Source organism: Misgurnus anguillicaudatus, chromosome 11 (assembly GCF_027580225.2).
Source record: "Misgurnus anguillicaudatus chromosome 11, ASM2758022v2, whole genome shotgun sequence".
NCBI classification, from domain to species: Eukaryota; Metazoa; Chordata; class Actinopteri; order Cypriniformes; family Cobitidae; genus Misgurnus; species Misgurnus anguillicaudatus.
The window spans coordinates 28,009,269-28,031,077 of NC_073347.2; the positions used below are offsets into that span (position 1 = coordinate 28,009,269).

A 21,809-nucleotide genomic window follows, 5' to 3' on the forward strand; every position below is an offset into this window, starting at 1 on the left:
CACCAGATGTTTTTTTTACCCCAAACAGTGGTTCTCAAACTGGGGGGCCCCGAGATTGTGCCAGGGGGGCCCCAGTTGCAAAAATAAGTTGACTAACCAACTGCACTACATTGTTTATTTTAATAAGTTTGTTTAATTCAGATTTGATGTTTTAGAATCTTTTATGTCATAAATTTTCTTTGGGGGGGCACAAAGGGCAGAAGTGGGGGCGAAAAAGTTTGAGAACCACTGACCTCAAAACATTAGCCACACCTGAGAGAAATCTTATAACATGTCGTACAGGATGAGAACAAAAACAGCAGGGAGTTTGTGTATTCTCACACTCTTGTGAATCTCACACAAGGTCATGACCTGAAACCATCTCCATTTGGTCTTTTTTAGTTTCTCCATCTCCACTCTCACCAAGCCAGGTGTATATTAACTCTAACGTAAATAATTAACACTGCAATATTAACCTGAACACTAACTTAGCCCTATACTATGGCAAAAACACCAATCGTCAAAACCAGTACAATGGCCAAAACAAGCCATCAAATCCATTTTATTTGCCTGAGAGACATAAATGATGAAATGATGACAAATTTGTGGAAAAATAAATGCAGGATGACAAAGAGGTTTGGACATACAGTAATAACTGAATCATTCAATGGGCATCGGAACACTATGCGCGCTTGTGATTTGGCAATTGCGTTCCCAATTTCCGCTGTTTGGGCAAAGCGCAAGTTTGTACTATGAAGAAGGCTTGGCTTGTGAATATTAATTACGCATCATGACGTTCACCAAATAGGTCTATCTGATTGGCTAAAATCATTACGAACAATTCAGCTGGCGAATCCCACCATGGCTCATGAATATCAATTGAACCACGTGACTGAAGGTTACCAAGCAACGTCTGCGTGAACTAATCAATATTCATAAGCTATGTCCATGCAGTTGTACTGGGATTCGTCATTTCTCCTGCAGGCTGAGGTAAAGGCATGTCGGGCAGCCGTGGACGCTACCAACGTCTGCTTCAGAGGGGTGGGCTTTCTCACGCGCTTGGTTAAATGTAAACACATCGGCGGCGCAAATATAGCACAGCCGCAGCGTTGCGTTTAAAATTTGAGGGAAAGCGATACAGTTTAGCAGACGCCTTTCCGGACCCATTCCTCTGTTGCTCGTCACCCCTCCTACACAAGGTTGGGAAATTCCCTCCACATGTATAGTGGTTTGTGAGTTTTGGGGAGCCCGATGGGGTTGAGTTCGCAGCTCGGGATTATGTGCTAGACTGGCGAGCACGGAAAAAGATTCAGTTACATGGAAGGTGTGTTTGGGAATATTTCGCGAGTACGAGGAGTTATCGTCACCAAGAAGGTGAGTTTTATCATTACAACTATATTGTTTTATTAATACATGCCCAGGGTTTAGAGAGAGTTTGGTCTCCTTGCATTTCCCAAATAACTTATTCTACGTGGCATCGCCGGCCCGCAAAAACACGCGCGCGCGCACACACACAGAAGCACAAACGGGAGAAAGAGAAGATGGAGATTATTCACAAAATCACAGGACTGGTTTTCATTCTGCTGAGTTGCAAAAATCTACCACAGTGTCCACCAAAATGCTTACTTAAGTTAATACAGGTAACGGTAACGTTAGTACTATCATAATACTATGGTAACTTGTTATAACAACAGACAGGGTAAATAATAATAATACTAACAGAAGGATGTTTGAAACTGTTTTCAGAAGATTCCATATAAATTTGTTTTTACATCATTTTAAAGACACAACAACTATACTGTATGCACATGGTGTCCTAGGTGAAACTTACGGTTACCATGGTAATCTAATAATATAAAGGCGTGTGCATTAGTTCTTAAATACACGTTTTAGTTCATAAATCTACTTTTAATGTCACATTACTACATTCACTTGCTATTTCTGGAGTAATGTGTTGGTACTTGGATTGGTGTATAGCACCCATTAAGCTCAATGGCCTACATAACCCTGGGGTTATATGGGGTCTGTCCATTTGCAGTAAGGAGACATACTGGCTGGGTTTCAAAACTCAACCAGATGACATTTTTACCATAATGGTTGCCAAAACATTTCAGCATGAAATGTTTGGAAGGTCCACTATGAAATTGATAAATGCATTTGTGGTTGGTTCTCCAGTTTGAAATATGAGCAAATCAAATTTTGTTTAAAGCACTCCTGCTTGTCTTTTTGAAGTTGTCATTTGTGTATTGTTCTGTTATTGTGTTATATAACAATGTGTTATTCCCGAGATCAAAGTGACCCAGAACAGAAGCAGCGTACGCTTGTTTTGTGGTTAAACAGACGGGCGATTAAAGGATGAAAATATGGGTGTAATTAAGTCAGTGTTACATACTTAAAAATGTAAAATAAAAACGAAACCATTATTGTTAATTTGTACATGTACAGCATAAGGGTCTCTCGGACCCTCCTATTACAAAGGAAGTAATTTCAGTCCCAACAGAACATGTGGCTCATCTAAATCAGAGTATAACACGAATCGGAAAAGATTCATTATTTTTCTCTCTCTTTCTTTCTCTCTGTTTGTCTGTCTCTCTCTTTCTGTCCCCTTCTTGATTCAGGAATGTTCAGTATTTCCTTTTCGCGGTCAGGGCGGGTTTAATATTAGCGCAGTGGAACTCTATACTAACCTGTGTGAGGGTCACACGTTTATCCTGTCTAGTATTACGTTGATTTCTCTGAGAATTAAAATATTTTTTAGGTGTCCGAATGTTGATGCCCCTTTATATTAGCCCCTAGGTAGAGAAATAAAACAATGCGTTTGCTCAGAATAGACGTCTAAGTGTTAGATGAAGTTTTGTCAAGGAAGTTGTGTGTTTATTTGGATGCAGGCTGCAGTCTGAGTCTGTCGGTAGTCACATCCTGTGTCAGTGTTATTATTGTTGTGTAATATTGTTCTCTTGAGGTGACGAATGAGGTGTAGATCTGCATTGGATAATGTTAAGTTTGCTTGGTGTCTGTGTGTGTTTGTGTTATTGTTTGTGGTGCCAGGAAGCATTTTGTGCTCTGCTTTGTTTCCTTTCTTTTTTTTAACCTCAGGATGTTTTCTTTACTGAGCTGCCCTTCATTTGTGTGTGTTTGTGGGTGTGTTGTTTGTAAAAGCTTGGTTGCCTTAAGGGCAACTAGAATAGATGCTCAAAAATGATTTTCCCGAGAGGCTAAAGATTTTTTCAATTTTTGGGCTAACTGTGTGTGAAAGCTGTGTGGTGAGGTGAAAAAAGGAACATTACTTTACTTTGACATTGAAGTGTCTCTTTATGAGAAACTTTATGAGAGCTTAATGATTAAGTATCCAAGTTGTCAGGTCAGAGTGGTTAAATCTGTATCCTAAAGACCGGAGTATGTTTTTATGTGTACGCCTATGTACGTGCAAGGTCGAATGTATAGCCTTGCAAAATATAGTTGATTTGAATCATAAGTGTACACAGACGTTTGACACATGCGCATTGCGACAAAATGCAATGCGTCTCCTGGGCTACATACTACATTTTCCTGTAGGCGCATACACGATGTATGCGTACAATTTGGGAGGGGTTTCAAAAATCTCATCCCATGTCTTAATGCGCACTGTATGCGGCAGCAGTAGACCGATTAATCGGTTTTGACGATTAAAGGAATAGTCTACTCATTTTCAATATTAAAATATGTTATTACCTTAACCAAGGACTGTTGATAGATCCCTCTATCATCTGTTTGCGTGCATGTAAGAGCTGGAGCGCGCTGCGACGCTTCGATAGCATTTAGCTTAGCCCCATTCATTCAATTGTACCATATAGAGATAAAGTTAGAAGTGACCAAACACATCAACGTTTTTCCTATTCAAGACGAGTAGTTATACGAGCAAGTTTGGTGGTACAAAATAAAACGTAGCGCTTTTCTAAGCGGATTTAAAAGAGGAACTATATTGTATGGCGTAATAGCACTTTTGGGAGTACTTCGACTCGCCTGAAAAGTCCGCTCCCCTTCTCACTCTCATAATGGGAGAGGGAGGGTGTTACTGCGCCGAGTCGAAGTACTCCCAAAAGTGCTATTACGCCATAAAATGTAGCTCCTCTTTTGAGTCCGCTTGGAGAAGCGCTGCGTTTTGTTTTGTACCACCAAACTTGCTCGTATAACTTCTCGTCTTAAATAGGAAAAACGTTGATGTGTTTGGTCACTTCTAACTTTATCTCTAAATGGTACCATTGAATGAATGGGGCTAAGCTAAATGCTATCGAAGCGTCGCCGCGCTCCAGCGCTTACGTGCACGCACACAGATGATAGAGGGATGTATCAACAATTCTTAGTTAAGGTAATAACATATTTTGATGTTGAAAATGAGTAGACTATTCCTTTAAGCGGCACTGAGAGTTCTTTGGTGGAACAATCGGATATCGTCAAAAAATACATGCCCATAGTTTTTCAGAGTTCGTCTGTTGCTTTATATCATTATAAAGTAATTAATTTGCTAAATTGATGCATTAGCAAAGAAACAACAGCAGGAACCTAAGTTTGTTGTCAAGGCTGACAGGACGCTAACAAACAGTTACACAAAAATACACGCAGGTACATCCAACCCAAATCTTTAAGGTCATGATTATTACCAATAATTTGCATTAGTTTATATCCAGCTGGTTACTTTTATCCATATTTTAAGTCAATAACGAGAGAAAGCGAACTATATGCAGCTGTCGGCTATGTTAACATATCCAACGAATCAAAATCTGAATTCAGTTTTTTTATCATCACTGCAATACATCTTTTATTATTTTGATTAGATAGTCAATAAATGTTTAAACCGAAGCAAATAAAGTACTACATATAATACACACATATGTAATTTGAATTTTACCAGTGGGAGTATTTCACAGAAGTATTTACTTCCATACATATATTTTTTATTTATACATTTATTTCATTTAGCACATTTTTTTATGGTTTAGTACTGTTGTTTTTATTACTTTTGTAATACATTTTATTAGAGATTAGAGATGGTATGAAAATTTCATATCATGATTATAGTGACCAAAGTTATCACAGTTATCAATATTATTATGGTTTTGTCAAAATGAGATGGAAATGAACTGACACACACACTGAAAACATTTGAACAAGTTTTATTTTAAAAAATCACAATTTAATATTTTATGTTCCTGAAATTATTTCTGTGGTAAAAAATAAACAAATCTGTCTAATAAGTTTACCGTGAACGAATACAATACATTATCCCTTAACTGATTTCTTATGCAAAAAAACTATGTTGCATGTGGGCGCCTGTGTCAAACTGATTCTGCTGGACAGGTTTTACTACAAGTTTTCAAAATCACGATAATCAAGCACGGTTGTAATGATCATTAAATTTTAAACGATAATACTAATCGTGGTTAATCGTGAAATCGGTAATCATCCCATCCCTACATTTTATCACTGTTTCACTTTATGTTTTTTTGTCCAGTATCCATTTTAAAAACTTTTAATTGGTCAATTAATCGATTATCGGCAACTTGGGACCAACTTCGTTATCTGTATCGGTAAAATCCACTGTCGGTCGACCTCTAGTACGCGGACCCTCACGTACCCGTACAAAGTGGACCATACTTCGGCCTTAAGAAGTGCCCATCGGCAAGACATTGAAACTTTTTCTAATAAACCCAAGGTATTGCTCCAGTAGGACTTAACTGGTCAGCTAAATTCATAAAATATTTTTTTTGAGTCAGTGAAAAATTGTCAAGATTGTACAGTTTGATTTTGAACCATGAAGTCTTTATAAACCTGTGTGAGTGTGACCTGATCTTGGTTTGTTGTGGACTACCATGGGATTGAAAAAACAGTATCTCTAACCAGACATCTGTTTTGGTGTAGCTCTTTAACATTTAAAAGAAACCGTGTCTCAGTGACAGCAGGAGTGGTAGGTTAGATGGATCAGTTTCATGGCTCACTTTAATATGTAGTAAACTTATACTTGGTTACAATGTTGTGCGTGCATTTTAAAATGTTGGGTTATTTTCAACCCAGCGTTGGGTCAAAAAGCGACAAACCCAAATGTTGGGTTAAATTCCAATTAACCCAGAAAATGTTATATTTGACCCAGCCATTTGTTAAAACAACCCAGCATAGGCTAGTTTATATCCCAATGGATTTGGACCTAACAATGGGTTGAAAATAACCCAGCTTGCAGTTCAATGTGCTACCTTATCATTTTACCCATGTTTTAGTCGTCTTTGTGTTCGCATGTTTTCTTAACACATTGCCTGACAGCCATATTGGATAGACAAAGGCAGAATATAAAGCCTAATTTTAGTTTGTGTAAATAATGTGCTTGTACGTCATCGTAATGTATTGAAACAAAAACAATGTTGATCATAAAGGTTGTACAGTACTTTTTTTGAGTATGAATATAATTTAGGATAAAGATAGACATTATAGATGAGGGATCTAGACTCGCATTAATGTTTAGATTTTTTATGTACATCCCAGCAGGTGGAACCTCAAGGTTATGTATTATATAGATTTTAATAACAGGTGTAAAGATGCTTTCAGGGGATCAGAATCCAGAACGGCTCACTGTACAGCTACATGAAAGACTTCAGTCCATGTGAAGCCTCACAAGCACATTAAATAACTGTAAACCAGCAGTATCTGAGCATGTTTGGGCATGCGGTTTCCACCTATCAGTGGCATTTCCTTACCTCTCGTTCTTCACTGTTACTTGTTTACTTCTCTTAAACTATGGATAAATCTCTCCACTCGTTCTACATTTCTGGCTGCTTTAGTTGTCTGCGTAGGTTCCAGATGTTTCAGCTTGGGAGGTAAAAGGACATTGAAACTTGTTGTAAGACAGTAAAAACGAAACCCCAGCACTTCAACTGACATCTTTTTAAGATACGGTAAGATTTAATCCCTGAAGGCAAGATGTTGACAGCTGTCACATAGACTTTAATAGTGTATAAGTTATAACGGTCTACGGCTGTGTCTGTATACGGATGACTTTTGTCTTGATAAATAATTCAGGAAGTTTCACAATTTTTCCAACAAAGGAATGTCACGCATAACGTCATACAAACAAGTCATGCAACCATCTCCTCTGCGCTGGTTCCATCCTGCTATACTTAATACAGCCCCTATAATGGCCTCAAAATATCATGTCATAGATTTAAATGATTTAAAGCAGATTGCCCATTTTCCTTTAACGGTCTAATGCATAGTTTTCATAAAAACAAACAAAAAAACTTTACATGTCTCACTAATTAACTACAAACCAAAACATGAAAGCCAAGATGTCATTGTCATCTAATGTATTAATGTTATGCATGTGTAGTGCATGTAGATCAGCATATGTGTGTGTGAAAGAATCAAAGGCCTTCATTGTTTGAATGAGAAGCAGATGTTGGGTGGAATTCTCCTGACTGCTGCAAAATTTCCTTCTCGATTTCTCTCCCATTTTACATTTTATCTGCTTTGTTTGTACAAATCTACTTTCTTTTTATTATTATTTGTAGAGTTTATGGATGACTGCACATTAAACCGTTACAGGAGATGATTTCTAGTCCTGATTGAACTGCTGCCATTACGGCAATGTTGCGTTCACATCAAAAACGAATTAGGGGCAGTTCACATTTCGTGTTTTTTACGCACACAAATACCTTATTTTAAATGTAGACATGCGGCAAGCGCGCTCAAATAGAGAGCGACATGGTCACAGCAAGTTGAAAATACCCTTTTTTTTGCCGTGATGGGAAGGAGGAAAGCGGTGATATCACGTTTTCACCACTGTTTTAGATGCAAAATGTGAACCGGCCCTTAAACTATTTGCGCGAGATGGCATACAAAAGTCGCTTTTCCATTGTGTGATATAACACGGCTTGACTCGCCACACTAAACTTTGGCTCGGTTTGCTTTTTCATTGCAGTTTAGTGTCGCTTCAGAATGGGTTAGATTATAGACTAAGGGGCCAATCAAACCAAACACGTTTTAAACAACTGTAAACTTTCGTCACTACAACTGAAGGCCCACCTCTCCCCTCATTTGATTGGACAATTGAAAGGCGCGAATGTCATTAGGCGCTTTTTCGCTCTCAGCTTTCCTTTAAAAACTTAAGGCGTTCGGCGTGCATAAATAGCGCACATAACCCTCATTGCCCATAGAAAATCATTCAAAAAAGGCGCCTGCAACTGCAATAAATGCGTTTGGTGTGGTCTCATTTATAAAACTGTGCATAGAATCCTTACTAAAGTCTACGTACGCACAAAAGCTAAAAATGGCATACGCCAAAAAATATTAGTGCTGCCTCACGATTAGTTGCGACTAATCATTTGCAGAATTAAAGTTTTTGTTTACATGGGTGTACTGTGTATAATAATTATGTATAAACACACACACACGCACGCACGCACGCACGCATGTATATAATTAAGAAACATTTGCATGCATGTGTATATGAAGAGTTTTGTTGCAAAACGAGATAACCACAGTTTTTTTAATTGTTCAGAAATCTCGTTTTTTGGTTGTGCATTCCAATTAATTTCAATGCAACTGCAGTTGGTTTGTTTTGATTTAAACCATCATAACTTAAAAAATACAGCTAAGTAGCACCATAAAACAAAATAATAACATGATAACATAATAATAAACATGTTTTGACAAAAATGTAAAAAAATGGATTTATCTCGTTTTGCAACGAAACTCTTCATATATTATATAAATATGTTTTTTTCTTAAAATTATACATGTATGTGTGTGTATGTATATATACATAATTATTATACACAGTACACACATATGTTATGTAAACAAAAACTTTTATTCTGCAAACAATTAGTCGCGACTAATCGTGAGGCAGCACAACAAAACATTAAGAGGTTATAAAACAAAGCAATGTTCCCTTTATAAATCACAGATCACCTGCAAGTGTACGTACATGAATCCTCCTCAGATCCCACCGTTCAAGCCCATTATTCCATCAAGTTGTTTTTTTAATGATCTACCACAACTTTTGCGTGGGATCTGGCGTACGCACAAAACGGGGCTGAAAACGTGCATACGCCAGTTCCCAGCACGCTTTATTAATGAGACCCCTGTTGTAAATGCATCTATGTTAAATCAGTTGTCTTACCGAAGTATATTGTATTTTGTCTTCTAAAGCTATAGACTGAGGATAATTAGCATGAAAGACCCCAGAAAACACACACAGTCAGGTGCTAAAACCTTTCAGCAACAAATACATTTTATACTTGAAATAAATACAGAATATCTATGCTTTTATATTTCTTTTTTATATAGATATTTAACTTGTTAGCATGTTTTTGTGTTTTGCTTTCATATCGAAATTGGCTTTTTTTGCTGGTATTTGTACCGAGTATTGAAATATTGGTTTTGTGAAAACACTACTAGGGGTAGTTGCTTACCTGCCCAAGTCGGCAGAGCCCTGTCCCAAGTCTGATACTCTACCTAAATAAAATTCAGGTCACTCTCAAAGATAAACAAATTGCATAGTCTGGATTGGTTGTCCAAAAAAAGGTAATGTATTAATCAGCTTGTTTTAATCACCATTAATATTTTTGGTGGATAGGACTGTGTGGCATTTGAGGAGGATTCCCTCTTTATGATAGGAAAGGCAAGTTTTTTCTTTGTAACACTTGCTTTATTGCTTTGCCTCTCAAACAGTGATACAGAGTACAGACAGAGAGAAATGTATCCAACGTTTCAGATCTTATACAACTATGTTTTGCTTGTCGATGCAAGCAGATTTCTATGATTTAATATCTGATATCAGTGATTTGAATTATGACATAAAATTAAATTTGGGGGACAAAATGTAAACACGCAAGATGTTATATATCCATAATTATGAAACAAATAGTTGTGGTCTTAACTGATAGTTGTGGCCATTCACTGTGGTTTGTTTAGTATTTGACTGTGCAACACCCATAGATGTTTTTGTTGCATAACAGCGTTCTGTATCTTCTGATGGAAGAATGGCATACAATGTTTAGTTTTACCTTAAAAATAAAATTTTCATAAACACGTGCTTAATATTTGTGACTATATACAGAACATATAATAGCCTCTTATACCTTATTGCTTGAGAACCACTATCAAATACAGCTGTTTCTGAGTCCGTACATGCCCCTTTGTCTTGTAGCTGTCGTTTTCTGGGGACAATGCATTTTATTGTTATAATTTTTTGGTCTGTTAATCATTGTATAGTTTATTTATTTGTCTTTCTGTCTTTTTCAGAGCCTGGCACTGGGACTCCTGTGTGTTTGAAGAAACTGTTGCTTTGAAACGCATGCGGATGAGCTTGAGTTTCTCTTGTCAAAGAGTAAGATTGTGTGCGTGTTTATGTGTGTGTCTACGAGTTATCTGATCCCATCATAAGTGGGAGGTGCTCAGGAGCGGAGCTCCAGCGAGGGGCAGAAATCTACAGGCTGCAGCCTCTCAAACATGAGCAAACTGACTTTCCACAATAACAAGACGATGCAGGACCGTCGGTGTGTGTGTGTGTTCCTCCCCAATGATGAAACACTCAATGTAATTGTCAGTGTGAGTACTACTGTTACACCCAGACACAACCTCACACAAACACACTGCTTCTCTTCTTTTTTTTTTTTACATTTTTCTCTCTGTCTTTTCTCAGTGTTAAGACTTTATGTCAAGAGTTGTTGGTGCAGATATGTGATCTGCTCAGGTTGAAGGACTGTCACCTGTTCGGCCTCAGTGTTATTCAGAGTAAGACATCTCGCTGTATAAATCACCTTAAATAGACTCATAAAAAGACAACATAAAATACTTTACATGGCTCTCTGTTATTGTATTCAGGTTTATTATAACTGCTTTGTTAAAATCTGATGATCTCAAATGTGTTTTAACTGTGCGTTTTCTCCTAGATAATGAACACATATACATGGAACTGGGACAAAAACTGTCTAAATATTGTCCGAAAGAATGGAAACGAGAGGCCAGCAAGGTATGACACACATAGCATTACATTTACTCAACGTGATTTTCCATGAGGTGTGCATTCAAGGTGTACATTTTATCATTATGTATTTTTGGGATTGAACCCAATGACCTTTCGAACTGCTAACACAATGCTCTACCAACTGAGCTTCTGGAACACAATTGGTCAGATTTTGGGGACCCTTATTACTTTAATGTTGCACATGTTGACTGAATACTTACCAAGTATGTGTTTCAATTGTAGGGAATTGATCAGTTTGGACCACCGATGATAGTTCACTTTAGAGCACAGTATTATGTGGAAAACGGAAGACTTATCAGGTGAAATTTTTTATTTTTTCATTTGTCACATTCACACGTTTACATGTTTTATGGGGACTTTTCATAGATGTAATTCGATTTTTTTTTTCTGGATTACCAGGTACACACACACATGCACACACGCACACACGCGCACACACACACACACACACACACACACACACACAAATTAGCATTACTATAATAGTACACTGTATGGGTCTAAATTATAATTTTTCTTAATGACAAAAATCATTAGGATATTAAGTAAAGGTCATGTTCCATGAAGATTTTGTACATTTCCCTACCATATATATAGGACTGTCAATCAATTAAGAATTTTAATATAATTAATTACATACTCTGTGATTAATTAATCTAAATTAATCGCATACATAATTTTTGCTGTGAAAGTATTAAATATTTCAATTTAAATTAATTAATGAATAATCAGCATTAGTGACATTAAAGTTCAAAAACTCTTATGTTGCGTTTACACCAGCCGCGAAAGGGGCGGCAAAAACGCGCAATTCGCGCGTAGTTGGACGCTTGAACATTTGAGTTCACTCGCTTCACCTGTGTGTGAAATTCTAGTCATTCGAGAAATTCATGTGGAAATCCACGTTATGGGAGGGGCGTCTGCGACTCTGCGGAGACTCCGCCACTCCGCTCGCTTCTTGTAATCACGTCACTACTACAGCAAGGTCCAGATTGGTTAACGCGGCGCGGAAATCCGCAGAAGTTCGGATTTTTCAACTCGCGCATTTCCCGCGGCAATGCTCAATTCGCGCTGCGCCGCAGAATGATAATCCGCATGTAATCGCGTATTTGCATTGGCTTAACATGTAAATCACCCGCACTTGCCGCCTCTACCGCGGCTGGTGTAAACGCAGCATTATTATTACAGTTTTTTCACTGTTCAAATAATGGCTATAACAATCAATAAAATGACCTAACTTACAGTAATATGCTAAGTAAATAAATTCAAAACCTTAAATAAAAAATCGTCCCCTCACCTTTGGTATTACGGGACGTGCTAGGTCGTACGTCCGGATAAACGTTAACTCCTGGATGCTTTGCGTTGATGTGGTACTTTAGAGTGGATGAACTCCGTTGATATGCAAATTCTTTGCTGCAGACATTGCAGACGACTTTATTTTTATCACTTCCATCAGGCCGTTTTTTTATAAGTAAATGTTCCAATCAATGATCCGATCCAGTTACCGCCAGGGCGTTCTCGTCTCCCTTCTTCATTTTACAGTCGAATGGTGGCTAGGACGTTTTCAGGTTCAAAGGTCAATACGGAATGGATTAATCTGCGTTATTTTTTATGCGTTATTTTTATGTGTAATTTTTTCTCAGATTAAGAAATCGAAATCAATGCGTTATTTTGACAGCCCTAAAATATATATATATAATTATTCATCATATGTGTTGATAAGGAAATTATTTGGACAACTATATTTAGATATTTTGCAGCATTAGATTCAAGATTTCCATATAGTTGTATGTGTCTCGGACAAATATTGTCATATCTTAACAAACCATACATTAATGGAAAGCTTATTTATTCAGCTTTTAACCCAGTGGTCTTTAACATGGTGCCCGCCAAAGCGCATTCTAGTTAATAGTCTCAATTGTAATATTTATTTATTACATATTTTTTATATTAGCTTGGCTTCTTTTATGTATGTTAACATTTTAAACAATAATAAAACATATAACCAAGTCCCGATAGTTTTATCCATTGTGGTAGCCCTTGCTCACAAAAAGGTTGGCGACCCCTGACCTGTCCAGGGTCACATTTAATAAATGCATGCTAATGCACTGAACAAACGTGTCAGAAAATGTCTGACAATGTTTTTCTTTGTCTGCTCTTCTATTCCTTGTGTTTTAGTGATCGCGTGGCACGTTATTATTACTATTGGCACTTGAGGAAGCAGGTCGTGCAGTCTCAGTGTATTCAGAGAGAGGAGGCTTATTTCCTGCTTGCTGCATTCGCTCTGCAGGCTGACCTGGGAAACTTCAAACGTAACAAACACTTTGGTGCCTATTTCCAGCCAGAAGCTTATTTTCCCTCCTGGGTAAGTCTGCACAGCATCACCCATTAAAGCTCTCTGATGAATCATTGTTCTGATTAGGCCCCTAAAACGTGTGCATTCGCCCTCTGCGTGTGAGGTTTATGGGCCACAGTGTGCCGCCCCAGAATACTTTAGGAACACTGAACAAGCTCTTTGCAGAAAAGAAACTTCATACATCAATGCATTTTGTGGATTGAGGTTAAAAATAGTTAAGAGCTCTAATAGAAAATCTGGGTACATTAGCTACAGACATCCAGAGCTGTGCTGGTACATATACATACAACTTTTCTTCTGCAGTTTTTTTAAGCTTTCAGAAATTAGGTTACTACAAAAACAATACAACTTTAGATAAATGTAATGCTGTGAATAATATTAATTAATAATAATCAGCAGCATATATTCAAGGAATACTTTAATCCTTAATATTATTCTTTATCTTTCTGTTCTGGGTGATTGCGAAAAGAGGTTGTGACTATATTCTCCGTCATATTCCCAACATGCACAAAGAGCAATTCGCTCTCACTGCATCTGAAGCCCAGCTGAAGTACATTAAGGAAGCAGCGCTCCTGGATGACGTGGCTGTTCATTATTATCGTCTTTACAAGGTCAGTGAAGGACTCCTGCTTGTATTGCTTGCTTGTGTGTGCGTGAGCGTTTAGAGTTTGAGCATTGTGTGAATTATTGTTTTGGTCAGGATAAGAAAGAACTGGAAGCCTCTTTAACTCTGGGACTCACCTTACGCGGGATTCAGGTTTTTCAGGTATGTTTTTTTCAAACACCGCTATACAGCTCTATTAGTGTGTCATCTTGAATTTCTTTGATGTAATCATTTCTGTTTGTTGTTCAGAATGTGGGAACTGTCAGGCAACTCTTGTATGATTTTCCCTGGACCAACGTGGGAAAACTGGTGTTTGTGGTCAGTATTGTGGTCAATTGAGTGCATGCATAGCACTTTACAAAATCTTATTGTGTATGAACTAGTGTTAACCGATACTTTGTTTAAAAATGTATTAGTAAATGTTGCAGTTAACATGAACTAGATTAAAAAATTCTGTAGGAGTATTGTTTATTGTTAATTTATGTTAACTAATGTAATTACCAATGTTAGCAAATGGGACACTATGGTAAAGTGTTTTCCTTACAAGTTTCATAAACATTTCCATAGTAGGAAAAACAAATACTATGGAAGTCAATGGGTACCATTAACTGTGCTTACCATTTATGATCAAAATTTCTTCTTTTACTATACAATTTCCTCTTAAGATTCTTAAAATACAGCTCTATAGGTCTGCATAAAACAAAATGATTATAAAGGATAAAATGCCTCATTGATGCTGATGCTCCTCACTTGACCTGCAACATTCACCTGTTTGCTTTCCCAGGGTAAGAAGTTTGAGATCCTTCCTGATGGCTTGCCCTCCGCTAGGAAGCTCATCTATTACACCGGCTGTCCTTTGAGGTCACGACATCTCCTACAGTTACTCAGCAACAGTCATCGACTGTACATGAACCTACAACCTGTGCTGAAACAGGTTCGACGTCTGGAAGAAAATGAAGGTAAATAAAAAAGAGAGTATTTGCAAATCCATTGATGTGAGGTCAACAACATACATCGGTTTTAGAAGATATGCATGTTATTATCTAATTATTTTTATTGATTTTCTAAAATTAAAATAATTTAGAACCATTGTGTGAAATATGTAAATATTTAAGGAATAATGACTGCAAAAGACATAAACTAGCACAGTTATGTAGACAATTGGTTGCCAGGGATCAAATATGCAGTTTTGAAGTCATTACACACAAATATTTTTCCTTAAACAGGACAGTAGGGAATAGGGACAGGAAACGGGATCAGGATGTGATCTCAAGCCATGACTTCAACTTAGGACACCTGTAAAGCTTTGGCGCATGTTGAATCACTACCTACAAGACCTGAAATTAAACCTACTAAACTTAAAACCTCTGTGTTGTGTGTTCTCAGAAAAGAAGCAGTATAGGGAGTCATACATCAGTTATGGTCTGGAGGCAGATATGGATAACCTGGACCAGCGTTCAAGGGCCAGCGGCAGCAGCGCAGGCAGTACATCACGTCCCAATCCCTTTTCACGACACTCCACCACGAGTCACGGCAGCTCCCGCACGTCGGGCGTCGACACCGACAGTTTCCGGACTCCTACAAACACGCCGCACAGACCGCTGAGAACACACTCGTCCTCCAACACCAGCCACGCCAGCACGCACACGTCTGGCATCGAGAGCAGCAGCAAGGAACACTGCTTGGATGAAGATGGTGAGACGCATTCATGCACACAGAGAATGCTTGCATGTGCCATATATATCTAGTAGTAACATTTATCAAAAACTATACACCAGTCCTGTTGCCATCTTGATGTATTCTGGTCTACTCCTAAGCTAGATATATCTACAGTTACAATTACACATAACATGAACATGTAGAGATCTGTTGCTGTATGTTGTAGGGCTGCAGAGAGAGTATTGAGAAAAATATGTGACCCTGTCTGTGAAATCCAAGTCATTTTTTGTGATTTACTGTTTTCTACATACAATCATCTTAAAGAACAGTCTGTGAAATTATAACCTTTGTCTAGTTTTCCTAGACAGGGTCACATACAGTATAATATGGCTGCAGCAGGCACAATAATATTACGCCGTGCCTGAAAATAGTCCCCTTGGTAACTTTCAATAGCAGGGCACTGCGTAATATCGTTGCGTCTCCTGCAGCCATGTTACATCAGGAAAGTCCTTGATTATTATGCCAGAATGAGAGTATAGTTCCTAGCCATATCTGCGTAGAAAATCACTTCTTTTAATTTTCCGTCGGTCTTAGTACACAATGTAACTACAGAAGAGTCAAGTTTTCAATAGGAAAAATATTGAAACTCTTTGATCACTTTTAAGCCCGATGCTAATGGTCTAATCAGATTCAATGGATTATGCTAAGCTATGCTAAAAATGGTACCGCCAGACCCGGAGATCGGCTGAATGGATTCCAAAACGGTAAAAATCACATGTTTAACTCTAGAGGAGCAGGAAAATTAGCATTTTTTGTGTCACTTTAAATCTTACAACCCTAGCATGTATTATTTGAGTAGCTGTCAGTGCTGAGCATCTGTGCATGTTTGTGTGTTATGTTAGAGATCGAGATGTTGGTCGATGATCCGAAAAGCTGTGAAGATCTTGATGACTTAGACCTCCACCAGGAGCTGTGTATCCACATCACAGAAGAAATGCTGACATCAGCGCAGAACAATGGCTGCTCGGGTACGTTCATGAATGTTACAGGGATAGTTCACCAAAAAATTTAAATACTGCCGTCAGTCACTCTCCCTTAAGTTGTTCCAAACCACTAAATATTTTTTTTGTTCTGATGAATACAAATGGAGAAATTTTGAAATATAACAGATCTGAGGCACCATTTACTTTCATAATATTATTTTTTCCTACTATGGAAGTCAATGGTTCCCCAGATCTTCTTGGTTACAAACATTCTTCAAAATGTCTTTCTTTGTATTCAGCAGAACAAAGAAGTGTATACAAGTTTGGAACAACTTGAAGGGACAAGAAACAATGGCAGAATTTACATTTTTCAATGAACTATCCCTTTAAAGGATTAGTCCATTTTCTTAAAAAAAAATTCGGGAAGAAGTTTTGTTTTTTGAGGAAAGCGTTCCGGGATTTTTCTCATTTTAATGGACTTTAATGGACCCCAATACTTAAAAGTTTTAATGCAGTTTAAAATATGCACTTTTAAACCACAACTTCTCATTCTCTTCCAGTCCTGTGACGCGCCAGCACGACCTCACGTAATACGTCATCACGTCTAAAGAGTTCACGAATGACGTATCAAAACTACGCGCCAGTATTTACAAGTGTGGAGAAAGAGGAGCGTTCCGGCAATTTATTGTTTAAAATGGTCCGCAAATGTGCGTTTCATATATGTAACACGTGACCTTTCCACGGCATTATGCAATTACTTGAGGTCACGCTGATGCGTCACAGGACCGGAGATAGACGAGAAGTTGTGGTTTAAAAGTGCATTTTTTTTTTCTTTCCAAAAATGACAGTCATTTCGCAAGATAAAACCCTTATGCCTCGTTTGGGATTGTTTAGAGTCCTTTGAAACTGCAATTTTAAACTGCATTAAAACTGTTAAGTGTTGGGGTCCATTAAAATCCATTAAAATGAGAAAAATCCTGGAATGTTTTTCTCAAAAAACATAATTTCTTCTCGACTGAACAAAGAAAGACATTAACATTTTGGATGACATGGTGGTGAGTAAATTATCTTTTTTAAGAAAATGGACTAACCCTTTAAGCACATTTCCCCCCTGAATGCACAGACATCAAATCATTATTAAGAATTTGACTATTTATCATTTAAATAGTAAAATATTTGCATCAAAGTTTCCTAATAGACCAAGAAAATAATATGTAGATAAAAATATATACAGTATAGATAAACATGAGAGTGCATGAAATCATATATTTGTGTTGTGTTAGTAATTATAACTTGGATGTGATTTGGAAATGTGTTTTTTATCTATCTGTGTGTTTAGGTTTAGTGGTGAAGGAAGTCAGTTCTTCCACATCCAGCTCATCAGAGACGGTTGTGAGAATGAGAGGCCAGAGCATCGAATGTCTTCCCCAGGTGACACACAAGCACACACAGCTGGCACCTAAACACAAACATGTAACACATACGCACACGTTTGTATAGTTTTCAACAGCTGTTAATTTAAATGGCCTTAACCGATGTAGGTTAAAGAGCTGCGCAACACTGATGTGCTGGACGACGTCGATCTGTTACATTCTTCTGTTCAGTAATCCTGTAATCTCTTTTAACAGTGCTGGTAACCCCACTTCCTCTTAACAGTATTTGTTTAGGGCAGCCTTACCCTACACCCAACAGCATTGTCGTTTCTCATCAGTGAATTCATGTGAGTGCACAGCTACCCGCACTTAGAGATTTTAGGGTTAGTCGAGAGTTAGTGTAGCATGTTAGTGAATGCGGCGTGTTAGTTTCAAATGTGCTAAATTCAGTTTCGTTGTCTTTGTTTCATTAGACGGCAATGGGCAGGAAGGGGCAGAGCTCTACAGATCGACACAGCCAATCACTGGATGATGTTCGTCTCTTCCAGAGGAACTGTCAAGAGTGGGCGGAGCTTTGCCAGGACACGGCACACAGTTATACGTTTGGCTGCGAACCCGACCTCGGGGACACCGTCGGATGTGGGTACCAGGGACTTGCGGATCAGTGTGCCGGTATCCGGAATAACCAGAACGCATTTCCTATTAAGAGAACCAGCAAGTATTTTTCTCTGGATCTTGACAGAGAGGATCTGACCATAGGGCACCTGACCACTGAAGCAGAGCCAGAGTTTGTGGTGTGAGGAAGAGAAACGAAAGGAATAGTTCACCGAAAATGAAAATTATGTCATAATTTATTCACCCTCGTCGTTTAAAATCTGTATGATTTTCTTTCTTCTGTATTTTCAATGTAATTTAGCTGTGGCTGTCCTATGAGAAGTGGATTTGCATGCTATATTTCTGAAGTCATCTGATAGCTTTGTGCTAACAGACAGACTTAAAATTAAGTTTTAAGTCTCTTCTGCAGCTTAAATATGCCCATAAAATTTGGTTCATACCATTTTTGAGCCCCTGGTCACCATTCACATTTATTATATAAAGAACAGATTTTGTGTTTCGTAAAGAAAGCAAATCATACAGCGTTAGAATGACACAATCATTTGAATAATGACAGTATTTAGATTTAGTTTGAACTCTTCCTAATACTACATTAATGTGTGTGTGCGTGAACAAGCAAGAAATTCTGCACCAACTTAATGCCAAAATATTAAAATTGCTTCACCAAAGGATTCAGAAGTGTGTCGGTGCTGGCTGCCCTAACCCATAGTGCCTTGAATACACTATGCAGGTTCTCGAACAAATTTTTCTGCACTCCTGTTTACCACCCTCATCTCCAAGGAAACACCCCACTCTCGTCTCCAAGAATAACACTAAACCTAATGAGCTTTTTGGGATTGTGGGAACCGAATCATGTGAGCATCATAATCAGAGGGTCAGAGTCGGGCGTGCCGCTGCATGCGGTGGAAGAGCGACTGATGGGATTTTATGCCAGTGTGGCTTTTGTACACAGCCAATACTGGAGCTGCTCAAGGGGTAAAACAGCTTGACTTCATGTCTTCCATAGACTGTTGTTCAGACTTTCCCAGTTTTTGTGTCCAACTGGAACTCAAATGTGTGCAGTTGCTTGGTTATTTCTTTATTATGTAGGTTCATGTAACTGCTGTGTGTTTTTATGGTGTGTTGCCTGTCAGTATTAAGCTGTTAATGGGAGACAGTATTAGAAACCTTGTGTAAGGGTTACACGATGCATTTCTTCCATTATATAAATGAGAAAGAGAGAGAGTGTGTACACTTTTGGTTCAAAGGAAGGTAGAAACTAAATATAATGAAGCATATCTGATCTAAATGTATTACAATGAAACCCACCTTTCATCACATGCTTCTTCCTTTCCAGATTGCTGTTTGGAGGTCTTCGGATGAACGGCACTTAAAAGCTCATGTGCATGTGGGCCTTTGTGTCATGTGACTTATGATGAATACTAATATAGTAGCTATAGAGTACCCACAAACTGTTTTCTCATTCATCTGTCTTTTACCCAAACAGCCTTTGAAACAGCAGTGAATTCAAAATGCCCCAATATCCAGATTTTGTGCTATCTAACTGAATTTTCCTACACTAGATGATTCGTGGAAAGCTTGCAATTGTTTCTGGAGTTGAATCAGATTTTTTGGCACATGAATTCGTTCTGTGTGCAGATGAAAGTCACTCATACATGAACTCCATGTACTGTTTACCCTTTGTTTTTGCAGCTTGACTTTGTCCTTTCTGTGAAAGGAATTCCCTTTGTGAAAAATGAAATGCGATTTTTCCCAGTTTGTTTGGAGACCCATACAAATCTGTTCCCACATTACAGTGTATTCTGTGCCTTGCAGGTGCCAAAGTCCTCAAATGTTTGCAATAAAAGGTACCTTTATTTGTACGTAAATCTGGATTGTTTTGTCTGCAGTTCTTAGGAAGTAGAAATCTGCTTTATTGTAGGAATCATCACATAGACTTGTCGTAATAGATGAAAGCGAGTGTGAAATGCATAAATACAATCCCATACTATATATGACAAGTGTTTTCTGGTTCTACCTATAAATTGGTAATTATTAGCAGACAATGGTTATTATAGGACCACTTGAATGAATTAAAGGGGCCATGACACAAGATTTTTTTAAGATGTCAAATAAATCTTTGGTGTCCCCAGAGCACATATGTGAAGTTTTAGCTCCAAATACCATATAAATAATTTATTATAGCATGTTAAAATTGCCACTTTGTAGGTGTGTGCAAAAATGTGGCGTTTTGGGTGTGTCCTTTAAAATGCAAATGAGCTGCTGAAATTCAAACACTGATCACAAAGATGGTGTTTATTTGCAATTAAAACTCAATTGTGCTTTTCTCTGCACTAAATGGCAGTGCTGTGGTTGGATAGTGCATATTAGGGGTGGTATTATTATAATAAGAGGTCTTTATGACATCATAAGGAGAGCCAAATTTCAACGACCTATTTTTTCATGTGCTTGCAGAGAATGGTTTACCAAAAAGTTACTGGGTTGATCTTTTTCATATTTTCTATGTTGATAGAAGCACTGGGGACCCAATCATAGCACGTATACATGGAAAAAGTCAGATTTTCATGATATGGTCCCTTTAATATCTTTCTTTCTTGCATAAATTATGCATTTATATTATAAAATATTCCTGATGAGGATGACTTATCACAGCTGATTCTGCAGTCTTGTTGCTCACTTTATTAAAGAGCAAGACTTTTATTATCAAAATATAGCGTATAGTAAAATGACAATCAAGTAATTTATATGCAACAATTAAGCTATTTTTATTTACTCATATCTTGAATTTGATTGTATATGCCACTACTACACATGTATAAAGAATATTTTTTTTGATTTTGGGTGTATATTTTGTTAAGTTTTGGCCCATAGAGTGCCACATGGATGACGTATTTTTGTAGGCCAACCGGAAGTTAGCGGGACCCTCGCAAAAGAGCCCATTCATTTTTTTCATAGAGTTTTGGATTATCGCAAAATATAAACACTCACTAAAAAAAATTATTCATTGAATTTAATGTAGCTTAAATAAATTGATTGCAACCACTTACCTTAAAAAAATTGATTAAATTCAATTAATAATTTTTTTCAGTGCTGTCTTTAACAAAAGTTAAAGACACTTACATGTTTTGTCTAAGTTAATCTTCACAGATGAATACAAATTTTTAAGTATAAATGCGTTTACTCAAGGCTCTTAAGTTTTACCAAAAGTTTGGAGTGAGATTACATC

General features: G+C 37.7%; 1 protein-coding gene across 3 annotated transcripts; it reads left to right on the top strand.

Annotated features, from left to right (window-relative positions):
• The first annotated feature begins 934 nt into the window (after positions 1-934).
• frmd6 (FERM domain containing 6) lies at positions 935-20,451 on the top strand. Of its 3 annotated transcripts, none has more exons than XR_012372195.1 (15): positions 935-1,353; positions 10,252-10,552; positions 10,648-10,743; positions 10,902-10,981; positions 11,219-11,295; positions 13,172-13,354; positions 13,801-13,960; positions 14,050-14,115; positions 14,203-14,271; positions 14,738-14,912; positions 15,340-15,648; positions 16,515-16,640; positions 17,935-18,026; positions 18,224-18,315; positions 18,442-18,488. XR_012372195.1 is itself a non-coding variant. In XM_073873478.1 (15 exons), the coding sequence occupies exons 2-15, from the start codon at positions 10,459-10,461 to the stop codon at positions 18,498-18,500; spliced, it is 1,650 nt and encodes a 549-aa protein (XP_073729579.1). In that variant the 5' UTR covers positions 935-1,353; positions 10,252-10,458; the 3' UTR covers positions 18,501-18,645. The 3 variants fall into 3 exon arrangements, 2 of the variants coding, with proteins under 2 accessions (XP_073729579.1, XP_073729578.1); XM_073873478.1 differs by having other exon boundaries at positions 18,252-18,315; positions 18,442-18,645; XM_073873477.1 differs by lacking the exon at positions 18,224-18,315 and having other exon boundaries at positions 18,442-20,451.
• The last annotated feature ends 1,358 nt before the right edge of the window (positions 20,452-21,809 follow it).

Excerpts from the sequence above, each read along its gene's own strand:
- frmd6 (XM_073873477.1), top strand. The coding sequence starts at position 10,459 with ATGAGCAAACTGACTTTCCACAATAACAAGACGATGCAGGACCGTCGG. Across the intron at positions 14,272-14,737 it reads TGGGAAAACTGGTGTTTGTG|GGTAAGAAGTTTGAGATCCT; the intron begins GTCAGTATTGTG and ends TTGCTTTCCCAG. Across the intron at positions 15,649-16,514 it reads ACACTGCTTGGATGAAGATG|AGATCGAGATGTTGGTCGAT; the intron begins GTGAGACGCATT and ends GTGTTATGTTAG.